Raw genomic sequence first — 18,211 nt, forward strand, 5'->3', positions numbered from 1 at the left:
AAACTATAAATATTTACGTGTTGGTCACTTTCTGCACCGACACTGTGTTAGACATTTGTACAACAACTTCCAGCAGCACTTCAAAGGGGAGAACCTGAAGATACAACTGTGGAAATATGCTAGGTCCACCACTGTGGATCAATGGAATAGAAACATGGACAAAATGAGGGCACTAAACCAGAAGGCATATGAGTGGCTAGAAAGGATGGCTCCAAACACTTGGGTGAGGGCATTTTTTAGCACTTACAGCAAGTGTGACATACTTTTGAACAATAGCTGTGAGGTTTTCAACAAGTATATCTTGGATGCTAGAGAAATGCCAATTCTCAGTATGTTGGAGCACATCAAGGGCCAACTGATGAGTAGGTACTACAGCAAGGAGAAAGAGGTTGGAGAAGTGTGGTAGGGACCAATCTGCCCGAAGATTAGGAAGAAAGTTTAGAAGAATTTAGAGTTTGCCAACACTTGTTTTGCAGCACCTTCTGGACATGGTATATTTCAGGTGCAGGATAGGGAGTATCTGTTAGTAGTTAACATTGGGCTGAAACAGTGTGACTGTAGAAGGTGGGATCTCACTGGTATACCTTGTTCACATATCATTTCTTGCCTAAGGCATGAAAGGATGCCCACTGAAACAATGGTCCATGACTGCTATACTTCAGCAAGATTTCTGATTGCATATGGTCCCAAGATCTATCCATGTGCTGACAAGTCCATTCGGGAGAAGGTCCAAGGAGTTCTTGTTGTGCTTCCTCCTCTATACGAAAAGAAGGTGGACAAACCTCCTAAGAATAGAAGGAAAGAACTAGTGGAATTAGAAGGAACTAGTGGAATAAAAATGTCAAAGCATAGAATGCAAATGACTTGTAGCTACTGTGGGGATCAAGGCCACAACAGAGCAGGCTGCCAGCTAAGGAAGTCAGGAATAAGGCCCAAACTACAGCCTATGAGGAAAACTATAGAAGAACCACAAGTAGAGGACCCTACACAGCAAATAGATGACAACTTAGATGAAGAACCAGTGATTATACAGGTAGTATGGACTGACCAAATATTTTACTCACAATACACCAATTTTTCACTATGCTTGCACAGCTAACTGTCTATGCTTGCAGGTTGCCATTCATTTTCTAGAAACCAACACACCACTACTGTCATAGTTAACAAACACTATGCTTTCACAGCTAGAAGAAGAGGTAGGACACTATGCTTTAACAACTACTATTGTCACATTTAACAAACACTTGTTTTCTTTTAGTCTTCACAGACCAGCAGCATGGTGAGGCAACAGGAACCCATGCCAGCCTCTGCATTCATTAGAACAAACCTGCCAACCACAAGACCACTGCCACCTACAACTACAACAAAGCTGGGGAGGTCAACAGCATATAAGAGAAGTGCCAAGCAGGGTGACAAGTCCAAAGGTCAGCAGAAGAAGGGAGGAGACCCTAAGAAGAAGAAGACCTGATGTCCAAAGTCTACAGACCAGCAGTAGAAGATGACAAGTCCTTTTACGCTTTTGTGTAGTCCTTCTGTGCTTTTGTTCAGCACCAGCATAAGGCTTTAGATTGTGCTGTACAATCTTTTGTAAATCTTATCATGGCCCCAGAACAATGTTTGAGATGGTGGCAATAGTCTTTTGTTTAGATCATCGCATGAATCATTGACCAAAACAGTGTATGTGCACATGGATGCTATTACTGCTATCAGGTGAACTATGAAATAGATGAAAAATTGAGATAAAAAGGATGGTTTCCATTGCTTCTGATGTCCACAGTACACAATGAGTACTCTTGTAGAGTTGTGACTGAGTTTATTTGCACAACTGAACAACCACAACTAACACAAGTGCCAACACTATACACACATAGAGAACACATATCACATTCAGCAAACGAACTGCGTCTTGGTCCTTCCTTTGATTTCCTTGAGCTTTGTTGACCACTGCATTGTCCATTAGGCCAGCATAGGGACGTAGGTTTGATTCTCCTTCGGACTGGGCTTCACATGTGCCATTGCCGCTTTCCTTCAATATCTTTAAGATGTGCTTGATGTAGTCTGCTTCCTAGTAGAAAAATGGACACCCGCTGCCATCCCTCTGCCAAAATAACCAAATCCAACTCAATCGCAACAAGGACACAACAATCCAAGTGCCAAAGATTTGAATCATCAAACCCTAACTCACCTTATGGTTTGGGCAATAGTAGAAAACCTTCCCTGCACTCCATGGCTGCGTGGAAACGCGCCTCAGCACCATTCAACCACCGCATTCGGTGCACAGGATAAGGGGAAGGTCGTCCACACGCCTATTGAAGCACGACATGCTCCCTGGTGGCGCCATGGAGTAGATCGACAAGGCGGCGGCAGCGGCTTGGAGAGTGAATTCAGACAGAGAGACAGAGACAGAGAAGGGAAAAGTAAGAGGAGGGGAAATGGAGGAGAACAGAAGAACTGGGTGGCCTCTCTGCTTATTTGCACGCCCATAAACCAGGCTCACGCGCGGCTCATTTGCACTTGGACCCAGTGAGCGCCACGCTGTCCACGCCACGTCGGTCAAAACCTTGCTTCCGATAAGTTATGGACCTAAGTGACATACTTAATAACATTAGGGTGCCAGAAGTACGATTTAAGAGTCTGTGAATTTAAATGACACCTCAAGATAAGTTCAAGGGCTAACATGTATTTAACTCAAATGAGAACGAAAAGTAAGCATGTACAGATCTGACCAGTCTCTCCAGAAGCAAAACCGTCCAAAGCACACCTACCGCCCAGAGTCAGCACTTCTCACTTGTAAAAAAGGCTCCACCTTTCCTCGCTTCCTCTGCTCTCTGAGAGAGGGAAGCGAGCAGCAACACTGCAGCAGAGAGGAGAGGAGAGGGAGTCTGTCCACCGTCCAGTGTCCACGCTCCACAGAAGAGAGAGAGAGATGGCGATGCGGATGGCGGCGGCGGCCGCAGTGGCGTTGGTGGCGGTGATGGGCGTGCTGGCGCCCCGAGCGGCGGCGCAGACGACGCCGAACTGCGCGGCGAAACTGGTCCCGTGCTCGCAGTACATCAACACGACGGGGACGCCGCCGGCCACCTGCTGCGATCCGCTCAAGGACGCCGTCCAGAACGACCTCAAGTGCCTCTGCGATCTCTACGCCACGCCGGAGATCTTCAAGGCCTTCAACATCAGCCTCGACGCGGCCCTCGGCCTCTCCAAGCGCTGCGGCCTCAACGACACCACCGCCGCGTGCAAGGGTAATTCTACTTTCATTTTCAGCGCAGTAAATGAATGTTCTTCCTTTTATCTTCCAGGTGAGATTTTCCAGCATCTGATTAATAGCGACCGGTTGCAAAAGTAGGTAAAGCAAGCATCTTTAGCGATCAAGCTGTCATGCTTAGTGATCGATCTGCGCAAAGTAGGCATCAGCTAAGTGATTAAGCAACAAGCAGCAAGCCAGCAACACAAGGCCGGGAAAAGTGTGCAAAGGGCCCGTGACTTACGTTTCCGCGTTAGTTGCTACTGGCGTAGGCAAGTTGGGTACGTTGCCATCTCTATCAGGTCAATGGCAACTAGGGGGAAACATCTAGTACTAGATGCGAACATTGAAATGAGATCCATGGTCAGTGTTGATTAAAGGCTCAGAACCATTAAAATTACAGCTGCTGTGTATGTTTCCTCAGTCTGACCCGTGATGAGCATGAGCTTAGTTTAATCTAGCTGTGTGCCAGCTTGTCTTCCATTAAAAAAATACCAGGACCTCATGCTCTCAGTCCAGTATTGGCAGTAGAAATCTAGGATAATATTTACAAGCCCATTCAGAAAATATGTAGTGTCAGTGTATGACACGATGTAATAGACCCTTGGTTCTGATTAGGATTTTCGTACTGTGGGTTGAATTTCATAGGGGTTCAGAAATTCTACTCTGAAAGCCACATAGCGAAACCCCAAACCTTGCACTTTGACATAATGGTATTAGGTGTGCTGTATCTATCCAGGTGTTCCACTTTTATTCTACATTAGCTGCACACAGTTTTTCTTCAAATAAATTTGATGTATATCTTTTGTTTTCTGATAAATGTCTTTAAACTTTTATTTTACAGGCCTTTCTCCTACACAGTCTCCTCCAGGTAAACTATAGTGCTCTTCCCCTTGCTTTGCTTGGTTACAACACTTTGTTGTGTGATATCTTGCTAATTGGAACTTCCTCCATTACCAAATAGAAAATTCATGTGTTTAAATTTCAAGTGTGATTTTAGGGAAAATTGATTCAAGTCATATATATTGAGTCAGAAACTTTTCAGAGATTATGTTACTTAGCAAAGGATGAAGCGCATCCAAATCTACTCCTAACCAAGTGAGAGCACAGCGATTGCACTAGCACGCTTAAAGTTTCTGTATGGTTAGGCATGGTCCCAAGGATTACTATTGCCAACAATGCAGTGCATTCATTTGCAGATTGGATCGCTTCTGTATGTGTATACACATTTGGAAAACCAGTTATTGGCAGAAGCCACCAGCTACTGAAACAGATAATAAATGCAGTACAAAGTAGGAATTTTCGCATGCTTAATAGTGGTGATAGGATTGCTACCAAACAACTACTCGGCAGAGATCAGTCGAGCACTATGTCAGGAGTATAATTTCATCGTAATTGATGGTGGCCCAACACTGCTTCATATGAACAGTTTGTTCTAAAATGAAACTATAAACAATCTGTTGGGTCTGCCTAACAGGGTGATGCTCGTAGTGTTTTAGTGGTGTTGCTTTTACATGCTAGTCACCAAACTTGCTAATTTTCCATGAACTATCTAGCCTAAATCCTTGTAGTAAGTATCGTTTGTTGTTCCAGCTCTTAACTTTGAAGTTCGAAGCAGTGGTTCAGTGCACCCCACCCACCCACACACCAAAAGGAAATTGTACATCTGACTGTTTAAATGGAACTATTAACTAAACTTCTTTAACTGAATTAGCTCACATCATATGTCAATTGCAACTTCATCTCAAACAGGAAGAGACCTTGAATAAACCTTTCCAAACGGCACCTATACAATGCAATTTCGGCCTCACAAACTGTACTTGCAGGTTCACCATCAGGTGGTGGCAGTGGCAGCAACGCCGGTCATCGCACTCTGTCAGTCGGTTTCCCAGTATTGATGAGCTTGTTCCTGGCTTTGTGGTCTGTATTGGCATAAAGTCTAGCACGCTGCAGTGGACAACTCGTCTTATCCCGCGGTAGATGATTTGCACCTACAATGTTCTGAGATGGTGATGCTAGGCTGTATGTATTCCGAGACTAACACAATCAACATTTGTTTTGCTGTGTATTGATGTGGTCAGCCAGTAGACTGGTGTATCTAAATCAGAATTTGTTTTGCTGTGTATTTGATATGGTCAGCCAGTAGAGTGGGGTATCTGAATCAGAATTTCTTATTGGTTTCATCATGGTCTTTGTATTAGACTCTGCACAATTAGATGAAAGGTTCTTGCTAGTTTTTTTTTTTGATGAAAAAGGTTCTTGCTAGTTGTTACCATGTACTGTATATGTGCTTCATCATTACCAACCACCACTACAGATCATTACTAAACCACTTGTCCACTTCCATATGGAACGCGAAGAGAAAATTGGAATTTTGCCATTATGAAACGTGGGCTTCGCTCGTTTGCCATCCCGCAAAAGAGATTCGCTCGTTTGCCATTACGAAACTGGACACACTCCTGGAATGCCCTTTTATCCGCCCACCATACCAACATGACCGTTTTGCCCCTGCTTCTTCTTCAACGGCAGAAGATGGAGGCGACGTCGCTGAGCTCGCTGACGCAGGTCTGCGACGTGCTTGGCGTAACGGCGCAGCGGAGGAAGAGCGTACGGCTCACCGTCTGCACATAGGTGACGCAGCACCACGTCTGCCGGGGCGCGCTTGAGGCGGTGCTCGGGGATCTCCAGGCCGACATGGCGTCCCTGGACACCCCGTCCCCGGCCACCCAGATGGCCGAGCAGATCGCGTCCGCCTATCTTCCTGTCGGAGACAGCGACGTCCTCGTCGCCGTCCTGGAATGTCGCCGTTCACGCCACGCAATGTCGTCGTCAGCGCGTAGGTTCAGGTCAAGGCCACCGCCACCGCCACCGCCCATCCAGCGCTTGGACTCGCTCGGCATCCGGACGCTCTCCGCCTTTCTCTTGAGATCGCCGGACGGCGGCGGCAGCTCGCAGGTCGACAACCATGGGACACTATTCATGTCGCTGGGTTTAGCTGCCGCCGTCCTGGCCTCCAGCATGCCCTCGCTCTCGTGGCGGTGGGCCTCATCGGATGTCTCGACAGAGTCCAGGAGGAGGCTCAGGGTGGTCATGACGTCCTGGTGCTTGATCCTGCTCCTGCCATGAAAGGTGGGAGCCTCCTCAAAGCTTAAGCACAGCCCTGGGTTGCTATTGCTATTGCTGCGAGATTGGTGCCTGCTGCCTTTGCTCTCACAACCGATGCTTCATTTTCGTAACAAAGACAGCAGACAGCCAGTGGCGGATCTAGGATGGTGATTAAGGGGGGGCTAAACAATGAAGATCTAAGGCTAACACTAAAGATTAATGGTGATTTGCCACTATGTAATAGTGATTTATGAAGAGATTAGGCTCACTAGGGGGGCTGTAGCCCCGGCAGCCCCCCCCTGTGGATCCGCCACTGCAGACAGCCTTGCCATCAGCCGGGCTGCTAAGACAGCAGACAGCAAGAACAGATGCAACTATTACGCTTCAGTGTTGCATATACTGTAGTATTTTTCATAACAAAGACGAAACAGTAGGCAGCAAGATTTATAGTAGTAGTAGTAGGATAAATATGAGTTGCGCATGCAATCAGATTGTTTGCATTGGAGATTCCGAATCCTGCTAAGGAAATGAAAAATGAGAACATGTCCTCCTAATAGCCACCACTACTCCAGTTTTCTGATTATTTCAGGCTAGTATGTCTGTCTACTCTAATGGATGGCCAAGCATACCAAAGTGAATGGTTTCAGGGGTATCCTCAGTCCAAACTCCAAACTCCAAACTCCAAACAGAAGGGACCAAACCAAAAGAGAGCAGGACAGGACAGCCGACAGCAACACATCAGTCACAGCAAAGTGAATCAAAACAAAAGCAAAGCGTACTGTACGAAACAAACAACAGTAGTAGGAGTAAAATAAACAACAGGTTTGTCACCTTGCAGTTGCAGCGCGAGGGCCGAGCGCCAGGTCGAGGCCGCCGCCAGCGCCAGCAGGGACGGACACCGGCTGCAGGTCCCACGTCACCTCCAGGGACGACCGCTGGCAAGGCATGAAGGTGCCGTAGCTCGCTGCCGCCACCAGCCAGGCGCGCCCGCCGTGCCCGTGCGACGCGGCGCGGAGGCGGAGCTCGCCGAGCAGGCGGGCGAGCTCTGCGGCCAGGTGCGCAGCGGGGCTGAAGCCGTGGGCGTCGTCGTTGCTGCTGCTGTCGACGGCCCAGCGCATGTCGCCGACGTAGATGACGAGGGTGCTGTCGATTCCGGTGGCGGCGCCAACGCTGCGGCACAGGTCGGCCGCCCACGCGTCCACGTTGGCGCGGGTCATGAGCCGGACGTGGACGTGGAAGAAGCAGGGGCAAAACGGTTATGCTGGCATGATGGGCGGATAAAAGGGCATTCCAGCGAGTGTGTCTAGTTTTATAATAGCAAGTGAGCGAATCCCTTTTGTGAGATAGCAAACTAGCGAAACCCATGTTTTATAATGGCAAAATTCCAATTATCTCGAACGGGAAGCAGCCACTACAGTGAGAGCTCTAGTGGAGGTGTGTGTCCTCAGGTGGCTGAGACTGCAGAAGCCAGAAAAGTATACAGGAGGTGTAGGATGCCAGGGAGGAGGAGAGAGCTGTCAGCTGCCGTCCGGCTAACGGCAGCGCTCTGCTCCGGCAAGCGGCGGCGAGGAGCTCCAGGCTCCAGCTAACCGTGTTTTTTATGTCAGCCCGGTTAGGTGTTTTTTGTTGGCCGTCCGATGCGGCTTTATGCGGCCCAGATCGAAGAGCGTTAGGGAACTGGAGGACGTTTCTTTAGGAGGCCCTCAAACTATTCTTTGTTTCCGTCTATGCCCTCAGAATTTGTATCCCGATGAATAATCGCCATCCAAACTGGAGCTATCGCTGACCGCTCGATCAACCATAGGCGGCCTTGATTGAGCAAAAGGAAACGGCGAAGGGGTCTTTTGCGTAAGCACCCTCGAACCCCTTTCATTTTGCAGTGACTTCCGCGGCTCGCCTCCCCATCCCACTTTCTGTCGCTCCCGAGCTCCGGCGAGCGGCGGCGGAGACGGAAGCCGAGCGAGCAGCACAACGCCGTCGACACAAATCGCGAGGGTATATCAACTACAAGCAGAGGGAGACCCAACACGGAAGCTTTAAAGTAGCCCTCAAAGCTGACCAACTGAGCGCCCGCCGCAATGCTCTCGCGTGCCGCCGCCATCCGTCGCGGCGCTGCGGCGGCGTTCTCCACAGTCTCGGAGAAGCCGGAGACGGGGCTATACGGCTTCGACGTGCTGCGCACGGCGAAGGGGTTCCGCCGCTTCGTGGACGACGCCATCCAGCGGTAAAGGGGAAGCCTGAAGGCCGACACCACTCACCCAGTGCTATCACGCCTCTATCAAATTATGGGCTGCTAAACCTCAGTGAAAGCTTGCTCCAACTCGCAGGTCGGACGAGCTCGTGGCACGCGTCGCGCGGCTGCCGTCGTCCCCCGAGATAGTGCGGACCATGGACGAGATTTCCAATACAGTAATCTACATCCTCCTTTGCTGGTGTTGTTTGAATGTCCCTTTTTGAATCAATCTGTTTGAGTTGATGCAGCGTAGGAGTAGGCGCTTAGCTGATGTGTCTATGTCTTGATGGTGTTGTTAGGTTTGTTCTGTCATTGATTCGGCCGAGCTGTGCAGGAATACACACCCTGATAGGTGAGTCTGTGCTTCTCATGCAATTTGGGTGCTGGGTGGCAATGTGTCTTCTCGTTTGTGAATTGGAGATATACTTGTGTGCTAGGGAGTTTGTGGAGGAGGCAGATAAGGCGTCAATGAGGATTTATGAGCATCTTCAGGTGAGCTTGACATCGAACATTGCTTGATATGGACTTGGACTGTTATCTGTAATAATGGCTTAAACAATCAACATGTCTGCATAGTATAGTGATCGTAAAGTATTATGATAGGTTGTCAAACACTTTTGTGAAACCTTGCCATCCTTTAGCTAATTGCAAAAGATGTGAAATCAAATCACTTGATCAATTTATAGTAACATTTTGATTTCTGTAACGCGCTGCAGTACCTGAATACAAACACTACTTTGTACAATGCTATACTGAAAGCTGAAGGTGAAAGTGTCCTGCTCACAGAGGAAGCTCGAAGAGCAGCAACTACCTTGCGCATTGACTTTGAAAAAGGAGGGATACATCTTCCTAAAGGTTGCACAACTGAACTTTATATTTCTTTTTCTTTACTAATGACATTTGACTGTTAAAGTAAATCATAGTTCTCCTTTTTGGCAGATAAACTTGAGAATGCTAATCAGCTGAACCTTGAGATTGCCCAGCTGGGTAGAAAGTAGGTACATTAATTGGACACTTTCCTTTTGCTTTCTATAAAAGTTGGCTATTACCTCTGTCAAAAAAAAAATATTAATTGGACCATTTCTGTATATAGTCGTTGCCATCTTTGCTGCTGAACTGCTTTGTAATCTGTATTTTTAGTTGCATGTTTTCAAGGTATCTATTGGCAAGTAATTTCATCACTTAACGACATGGCTTTTTGGTAAGCTATATATGTTCCATTCTTGATGTTTGCACAAGCCCTAGAGTCTCTTCTGTCTTGAAGAATAGATTTCTGCTTGCTTGTTTGCCAGTTCAGCTAAATGATGAAAGATAACTGAGATGTTTGGAATGGCTTACTAGTTGATTCTTATTCTTTCAGTGCTTAAAGGTATTGGGATTTTTTTTCTATATGCCCAGTAGTCTTGATGTTCGTAATAAAGCAATTAGGTTGCATGCATTGCATATTTTGAGGTTAAAGAGTATTTGTGTTGAGTTATTGCATTTATTCAAAAAAATTTGATGATTGCCTTTGATATTTTTCATTTACTGCTGAAAAATGAAAAAAATGGTGTTGGTTGATTTTAAAGTATTTTGCCCCATTGTGCACCTATTATGCATGCAACTAGTTGATCCCATTGTCAGCCAAATAGCCCTCTAAGCTGTGGAGTGGAACTCTGTTTGTTTTACTAGAAACTTTTATGGACAGTTTGACTACATCTCTCCGTGGATCCTGTTGCTTTCCCTTCACTGTGCAATGCCTCATTTTAGTGAATTGACTAGTTGCTTCAGAATTTATGCTGAGAGTGTCGATTGATACTGCCTTTTGGTGATAGTGTATACTTTTTTTTTGGCTGTGCCAGGTTCAATGAAAATGTAATGAACAAACCAGGTTTTGTGGATGTGTATCCAGCTTCACGGATTCCAAGGAATATGCAGCGTCTTTTCAAGTCTGTTTCCCGTTTTAATACTAGCAAACAGATGAACACTGAAAAGCAAAAAGGCCTAAGGATTGTAACAGAATCAGGAAATCTATCATCAGCACTAAGATGGATTTCTGATGAGGAAGTAAGTTTTCTTCCACTTGCAAAACATCTCTAATATTCATAGAACCAAACTTTGTAACTTGGATAAAGATGTCTCTATAGCATCGAACAATTCTTGTATTTCTTATGTCACCACTAACTTTTCCTCTTGATTGATTCAATGAGTACGGTTGCATACTATCAATCTAGTGCCAGTGGAAATCTAACTATTTAAAATTTCCAAAGGTCAAAAAACAGGTATATATTGTTGGGAACTCTGAACCTCATGAAAATATTGGCGTTCTTAATGAACTTATACATGCTCGTGATGAACTTGCAAAGGTAATGCATCTTCTTCGTTCTATGAAGTTTATTGGTTGTATTATTCAAATCATAGCATTGACATTGATCTTAACTGTAACTCGTGGTGCACAACTGCCCTAAATAATGAGTAACATAGTTTCCCCCTGTTCATGGCCTTACAGATTATGGGATGCAAATCATATGCTGAATTTGCTATTCGTCCTAACATGGCTGCATCAGCTGATGTGGTTATGTCATTTCTTGAAGATTTGAGCAACATTGTTAAGCATAAAGCCGAAGAGGTTTGAATGGATCATATTTTGGCAATATGCATTGCGGTGTTCTGTCTGTTGAAATTCATCATTAAATTCTATGATCCATCTCTCTCTTGATAACATCTCTCATGCAGGAATTTAAGATCATACAGAATTTCAAGAGAAGGACATGTAATGAAAAGAGCGCCAATCTAGAACCCTGGGATGAGGATTACTTCATTGGAATGATGAAATCATCTGTATATGACCTGGACGCTTCAGTATGTGCTAAACTGAGAAGCATCTCCGAGATGAAATAACTGTATCTAAAGCTAATGTTAACTCTGGTTTGACATATATATAATCCTTACCCTTTTGTAGGATAAGTCATTGACCCCCCGTTGTTTGGTATCTATCAGGTCATTGCAAAATACTTTCCCTTGTCGCAGTGCCTAAAAGGGCTAAATGTTCTGGTTGAATCATTATTTGGTGCAACATTTCATCAAATTCCTATGAGGGATGGGGAGTCATGGCATCCAGATGTGATAAAGCTCTGTCTCCATCATCCCGATGAGGTACAATCGTGTCAAGCATGCTTTTTAATGATAATTCTACAACAAACACAGAATAAATACTTTCAGCTTCTCTGCTTTGGTTATTTGTGTATGTGCCCAACTTATGTATAATAAGATAAAATCTGTAATTTGAGCTGCAGTTCTTGGAAATATGCAGATGTTACCATCATCACCATGGTTTTCTGCTATTCATTATCAAAACTGAAATGACAAATCGTAAATTAAGGCTAAACACGTACTCGGTGGCTTGAATGACCATCCTTCACAATGTGTCTTGCCCTGTTTGTGTTCATCTGGGCTAAGTTGATGATTCCCAACTTCACGGTTAAAATTAGACTGCTTGATAGTGATGGTTTACACTGTGCTATCTTGATGATGATGGAGATCATTATCTAGTAATATTATATGTTTTATTGTCAGTTCTTGTTGTTTGTAATCATGCAAATTTCATAAAATATTAAATGCTTAGGGGAAATCTAATCAAGGATCCCCTTTACTACTACTTGGACAGTGTACTACCTTCTTTTCTTACCTATTCTAATGTTTGCTGGGCCGAAAATAACTAAAGGCTATGATGTCTCATGAACAGGGTGATTTAGGATTCATGTATCTTGACCTCTACTCCAGAAAGGGTAAACATCCAGGATGCGCTCATTTTGCTGTCCAAGGGGGGTGGAGATTATCAGACTCAAACTACCAACTGCCGGTATGTATTCTCTTGTTCATTATTCATTCCATGTTGCTGGACAATATGCAAAGTTCTTCTATCAAGATCAAGGCTTTCCATAAAAGGAAATGGTAGCTAAAAGCATCAATAGTTTGCTTGGTAGTTATTTTACACAGCTTATAAGCCTAAACATCTGTGTGGATCAACTTTTACAGGTTATGACTCCATCTGCATAACTTTATGCTCATACATTATATTGAACGACATTAAGTAAAGTAAAAATCAGATAGATATATCATAGAATATTGCTCAAGTACAATTTCACGAAGTTGCTTCATTTGGTCTTTTAACCTATGGACTCCATGCTCACTTTTCAGATCATCGCCTTAGTATGCAACTTCTCAGGTGCTTGTGGAATAACTGCAAGGCTTAACCATGGAGATGTTGAAACTCTTTTTCATGAGTTTGGGCATGCCCTTCATTCTCTGCTGTCAAGAACGGTATTTTGCTTGTTCTTCTTAATATATTAGTTCTGCTATTACCTTTACTCTAGTTACCTGGTAGTATATTATATTTGCAGGAATATCAGCATTTCTCTGGTACTAGGGTTACTCTTGATGTGGCTGAAAGCCTGAAACCCCCTCAAACCTGTTTGAGTATGTACAAGTTTTTAGTTTTTACTTAAGATGACAATTTATTCTGTAGCACATCTTATTTTGGCTAATCCAAATATGATCTTTTTATTGTCAACCCAGTTGAGTTGAGTTTTGTCACATTTACAGATATTATGCCTGGGACTATCGTGTCTTGAAGACATTTGCTCTAGATGAAACAACTGGAGATGCAATACCAGAAAAGCTGGTAAAGGCACTAAATGCTTCTCGGAATATGTTTCCTGCTACTGAGCTCCAGAGGCAGGTACGTTTTTCTTTGCAGTTCTTACACCACTAGGAAGTAGGAACAGTTGGCGTTTCCTATTTCTTGTTTCACTTAGTGCTGTTATGCTCCCCTTCCCAGATCTTCTACTCTATAATGGACCTAACCTTGTTTAGGGAGCAAGCATCCAAGCCTATGGACACGATTTCCACTGTTGCCGATTTGAGAAGGAAACATGCAAGTTGGAAATACGCAGAAGGCACACACTGGCATACTCGATTTACTCATCTCATAACCTATGGTGCTGGTAAGCATTTGAGCTGTCCTCTAGTCCGTGAATTGCATCATTCTTCATTCCTCGTAGACATATAGCTACATCAATTATATTACACTATTGCAGGCTACTATAGCTATCTCTATGCTAGATGTTTTGCCACAACTATATGGCAAGAAGTATGCCAAGAAGACCCATTGTCCTGCAGTGCAGGCAGTGCCATCAGGGACAAATTCTTGAGGTTCGGCGGGTCAAAGGACCCATCATCCCTGCTGAAGGATTTTGCAGGTGATGCCATCATTAGAAACTCTGGGAGTGGAATAATCCCTAACATTGGTTCCTTGTGTAAAGAAATTGGATTGTGAAATACCACTGTGGGGGCGGAGGCTGGCGTCGTTCAGCTTGAGCTAACCTCGAAGGGGCAGAGTCGCTGGAGTTCTGGTGCTTGACCTCTCGGCATACATCGGTGGTGCTAGTGGAAGATGAAGGTGATATATTCTTCTGGGATTCTGATGTGAAATTGGATTATACCCCGAGGCATACGTTATCTTCATAGTTTCACCTGCGGATGGTTTTGTAATCTGTCAAATTTTACTAGAGGTGACGCCATGACGGTACCTGTTCGCTTGGAGGAATTTGGAGAAATCTGGAGAAATTTGTGGGAGAGTGCACAGTGTTTTTCAGCTGGGAACAGTGAATTCTGGCTGAAAAACTGACCAGCCGAACTGCCCCACCCGTTGTCTGGGATTTTTCCTTCAATGCTATGATGAAGTGACAGTCGGCCCTATAGGTTTTCCTAGCTATAACACTGATTCATAAGAGTGAAATGGTGACTAGAAGAGTGTGATTGATGCCTTGCTCGTTTCTTTTAAACAAGGAAAAGATTTTTAATGGAGCTCAGCTCTCTATCACCGAGGCCTTGTTTAGTTGGCGAATTTTTTTTAGGAAATGGTATTGTAGCACTTTCATTGTTATTTGGCAATTAGTATCTAATCATAGTCTAATTAGGCTTAAAAGATTTGTCTCGTGAATTTCGTCTAAACTGTGTAATTAGTTTTATTTTTTATTTATATTTAATATTTCATGCATGCGTCTAAAGATTCAATATGACAGAAAATTTTGAAAAATTTTGTAAAATTTTGGGAACTAAACCGGCAGTCGGTGCTTGTTCGTATCACTATTCTACTACAGCAGAGAGTAGTGGCTCCGTGCCTCCGTCCCAGAAAGAAGCATAGTGTCCTTTTTTTTTTAAGTATGTTATATTAAGCTTGATCAATTATAGATAAAAAGTATTAATAAAAATATTTATGATATTAAATAAATATAATTAGATTAATTATAAAATATATTTTTATATTAAATTAATTTAGAGCCATAAATATAAAACTATTTATTAGAAATTTGGTTAAACGTGAACTACTTTAATTGACGTGTATGTTTTTTTTTTTTGAGAGAGAGTATTTCATAGGACAATGTTCGGCTGCGCTAAAAAAAAAGCAGGCTGCAGGCCCTCTCACAAAAACACCGTGGCAACAACTGGGAGTGGCTGACTGCGAAGGCAACTATGATAAATTTAAGGGCATCACGAGGCTAACACTCTCAGCGGTTCTAGTACAAATAAAGTGATTTACGTAGACTAGAAAATATTAAGATTACTATTCACGTAATGCAAACTATTACTATTTGTGGTTTGTAAAGAAATTTTTTTTCTTTCATCATGTCTCACCTTTATTTCCTCTTTCTTTTTCTTTTTTAGCATAGACCACCTTCTTTCTCCAAGCATATGTAGGTTCTCCAAGCCACTATGATAAATTTAGAACACCTACTTTATTTATCCTATCCTACATGACACTTGAGGCTACTGCTCAATAAACAGCGTTGGGGAAGCCCTAACAGCACACAGGACAGCCATCAAGGCATCGTCAGCTGCTGTTCCTTCCAGAAATTCTTGCGTAACGCAGATTCCACCAGCATCTGCCAATATTCCTTTCGTTCTTTTCGGCCCATCTGGCAGTCCAGCTTTCTTCCGTTCTTTTTGGCCCATTTAGCAGTCCAGCTTTCTGCTTCTTAGCTGTGCCAAAAGGGTAGGAGTGATGGTGTTGGCGGCTGAATTTTTTACTATTTGACCCTTTTTTCGAAAGTTTCTCTCAAACAGACCCCTGACGGAAACAATTCCAGAAATAGACCCTTGACTCGGCGCCAGAGTGACTGGCGCCGAGCTCGGCGCCACGGTGACTGGCGCCGAGGTCCTGGGAACGGGCAAACGGCCTGCCAGGGGCTCGGCGCCGTAGATCTTGGCGCCGAGCTCGGCGCCAGCCTGAATGGCGCCGAGCCACCTGCATTTAGCCCCAGCCCAGCCTTTTTCCCCGAGCGTTCTTCCTCTTCTTTCTCCTCGGGTTATTTTCTCGCCACTCCATCCTACCTCACGAATCGACATATTGGACCTTGAAAACCTTGATTTGATCCGTAGATCTTCGAGAGCAAGGTATACTCGCTCACCTCCTTGTTTTTCTCGCATCGATTCGGTACATATTAGTCGGATTTTTGAACCTAAGAATCGTCATCACTTAGGGTTTCATTGTATCCCTCAATATATGTATTATACAATCGTAGGTTAATTTCAAGGCGTGGAAAAAGCTAGCAAACCAAGCCGCATGTAGTTATGTTATGGGTTTATTGTTGTGGATGAAATGAGAAACCCTAGGTTTAGGGTATAATGTTAACTGCTTTTGGTTCTTATAACGAAATTGATTGTATTGTAGTTATGATTCTCATTGATATTTTGTTGTGATGTTTTTATTTATGTATGTTAAATTACATCCTATTTGTTAGATGCAAGAAATGTTTCGGGAGGAGTTTTGGCGAAAACGGGGTCGTCCTCGAGAATTATACCCCGACGCGTCTAGCAAAGATGCCCCCGTTCCCCCTGACCTTTCTGTCCCTAACTGTGATTATGGTTTCCCGGCCCATGTTTTTCAATCGAAACATCCGGACACAGCCGCACGTTGCTTCTACACATGTAGTCGGTTTAATGTAAGAAATTATTTGTACTACCTTTTTCTTTATTTGTTTAAGTATGGTACTAATATATTATTGGAATCTCGTTGTGTAGGACCATGAGAGGTGCTTTTTCTTTCAGTGGATCGATGGTGCAGAAAAGTTTGATCCTAGGTACCTCTTTTTCGACGATTGGTTTAGAGGAAGACATCCACGTGAGCACTTCAAGCGGTGGGTTCCACCCCCCCCCCTAACCCTCCGGCAATGACAGCTAAGGAGAAGCACCTAGCCGCAGTTAGACGACTGGAGGAACCTTCTCTGTGTGATTGCGGAGATCAAGCTGTGATAAACCCTGAGAATACGTTGGAGTTTGTGTGTCCAAACAAGCATAAAGTAAGTGCAAAGTGTATGTGTTAAAATCTTGAGCTATATGTGTTTATGTACTAATGTCTCATTATTTAGGTGTATTCAATGGCGAAGTGTCGTTTCAAGGAGTGGTTGTATGGTCCTAAGAACCAATGGCCAGAAGAACCGCGGAGGATTAAGGAAAAGAAGAAAGAACGAGTAATCTACAAAGCACCTCCTGTCATGTGCGAATGTGGTGTAAAATCCAACTATGGCCTAGTCCCTTCGGAGCTTGGAATAGGTCATTATTGTGGCCATATGATTGAGTATGATGAGGTTCGTTATGTTTCTGGTAAACATGAAATCGTATTTTATTTGTTTTCCTGATACATATATGATATAATATTTGTTTTGAATAGAGCACTAGGAAATACAGTTGGGAATGTTATGATGGTCAAGCTAAGTTCTTGGATGAACTGAAGAAGAGGCAAGTAATTGCACGAAAGAGGGGATATGGACCTGACTACGTCAATCTATTCGTTAAACATCACAAAGAAAAGATGCGTGAGTTTGCTAGACAACGCGGTATTTGTAACCCGATCGATGTTGGGCTTAACAAATGGGGATTGGAGAGGCGAACGACGTTAGAGGAGGAGAGGGCAAGGAATGAGGCAAGGGAGGAGACAAGAGTACAGATGCAGGTCTTGAATGAGCATGTTGCTACATTATGTGCCAGTGAGTGCTTGAAAACCTTTTTTCGTTATCTGGTTTTAAATGTAATATTATCGAGTTGCTAACTGATTGCATTTTATACATCAAGGGATTGGTTGCAGCGGGGAACATGCTGCAGAGGTGGCTCGTGCAAGATATGAGGAGAAGAAGTTAGATGCCCATAGATCATGAGCTGGTCGCACTGTTCAATCACCGATTATGTTGTGTGATGATGGAGACGAGGATGAGGACGACACTGGCAGACTGAGTGAGCTCATTACTTTAGCAGAGGCGGGCATACAGGCACAGGAGACTGAGGATGGCACAGGCAGACTGAGCGAGCTCATCTCTCTAGCAAAGGCGGGCATTCAGGCGTAGGAGGCTGACGACGACACTGGCAGACTGAGCGAGCTCATCGCTCTAGCAAAGGCGGGCTTACAGGCAGAGGAGGATGACGACGCGTTCTTCACTCAGGCCGCAGCGGCCGCAGACGAAGCGGAGGCCGCTTACTACAGGCGACAGGTAGGTCAGAGCAACGCAGTTGAGCCTAGCCGCAGCAACAGGGTTGTAGTAGAGGACTGGTACTCGGATGATGAGTTGCTTACTCAGTACGTTTCAGATTGA

At 44.3% G+C, this 18,211-nt stretch overlaps 1 protein-coding gene and 1 pseudogene across 1 annotated transcript; both read left to right on the forward strand.

The window, feature by feature from the left end:
* Nucleotides 1-2,756: 2,756 nt before the first annotated feature.
* Nucleotides 2,757-5,482, forward strand: LOC136527635 (non-specific lipid transfer protein GPI-anchored 7-like). Its single transcript, XM_066520426.1, has 3 exons — nucleotides 2,757-3,242; nucleotides 4,089-4,115; nucleotides 5,071-5,482. Exons 1-3 carry the CDS (start codon nucleotides 2,927-2,929, stop codon nucleotides 5,178-5,180), a joined length of 453 nt encoding a protein of 150 aa, XP_066376523.1. The 5' UTR covers nucleotides 2,757-2,926; the 3' UTR covers nucleotides 5,181-5,482.
* A 2,764-nt stretch (nucleotides 5,483-8,246) lies between these two features.
* LOC136528103 (mitochondrial intermediate peptidase, mitochondrial-like) lies at nucleotides 8,247-14,615 on the forward strand (annotated as a pseudogene).
* The last annotated feature ends 3,596 nt before the right edge of the window (nucleotides 14,616-18,211 follow it).

The sequence above is a fragment of the Miscanthus floridulus genome, chromosome 19 (genome assembly GCF_019320115.1).
Source record: "Miscanthus floridulus cultivar M001 chromosome 19, ASM1932011v1, whole genome shotgun sequence".
NCBI classification, from domain to species: domain Eukaryota; kingdom Viridiplantae; phylum Streptophyta; class Magnoliopsida; order Poales; family Poaceae; genus Miscanthus; species Miscanthus floridulus.

What these genes read in the sequence shown, in the direction of transcription:
- LOC136527635 (XM_066520426.1), top strand. Translation starts at nt 2,927, where the DNA reads ATGGCGATGCGGATGGCGGCGGCGGCCGCAGTGGCGTTGGTGGCGGTG. An exon ending in CACCACCGCCGCGTGCAAGG is followed by an intron (nt 3,243 to 4,088) that starts GTAATTCTACTT and finishes TTTATTTTACAG; the next exon opens with GCCTTTCTCCTACACAGTCT. An exon ending in TCCTACACAGTCTCCTCCAG is followed by an intron (nt 4,116 to 5,070) that starts GTAAACTATAGT and finishes CTGTACTTGCAG; the next exon opens with GTTCACCATCAGGTGGTGGC.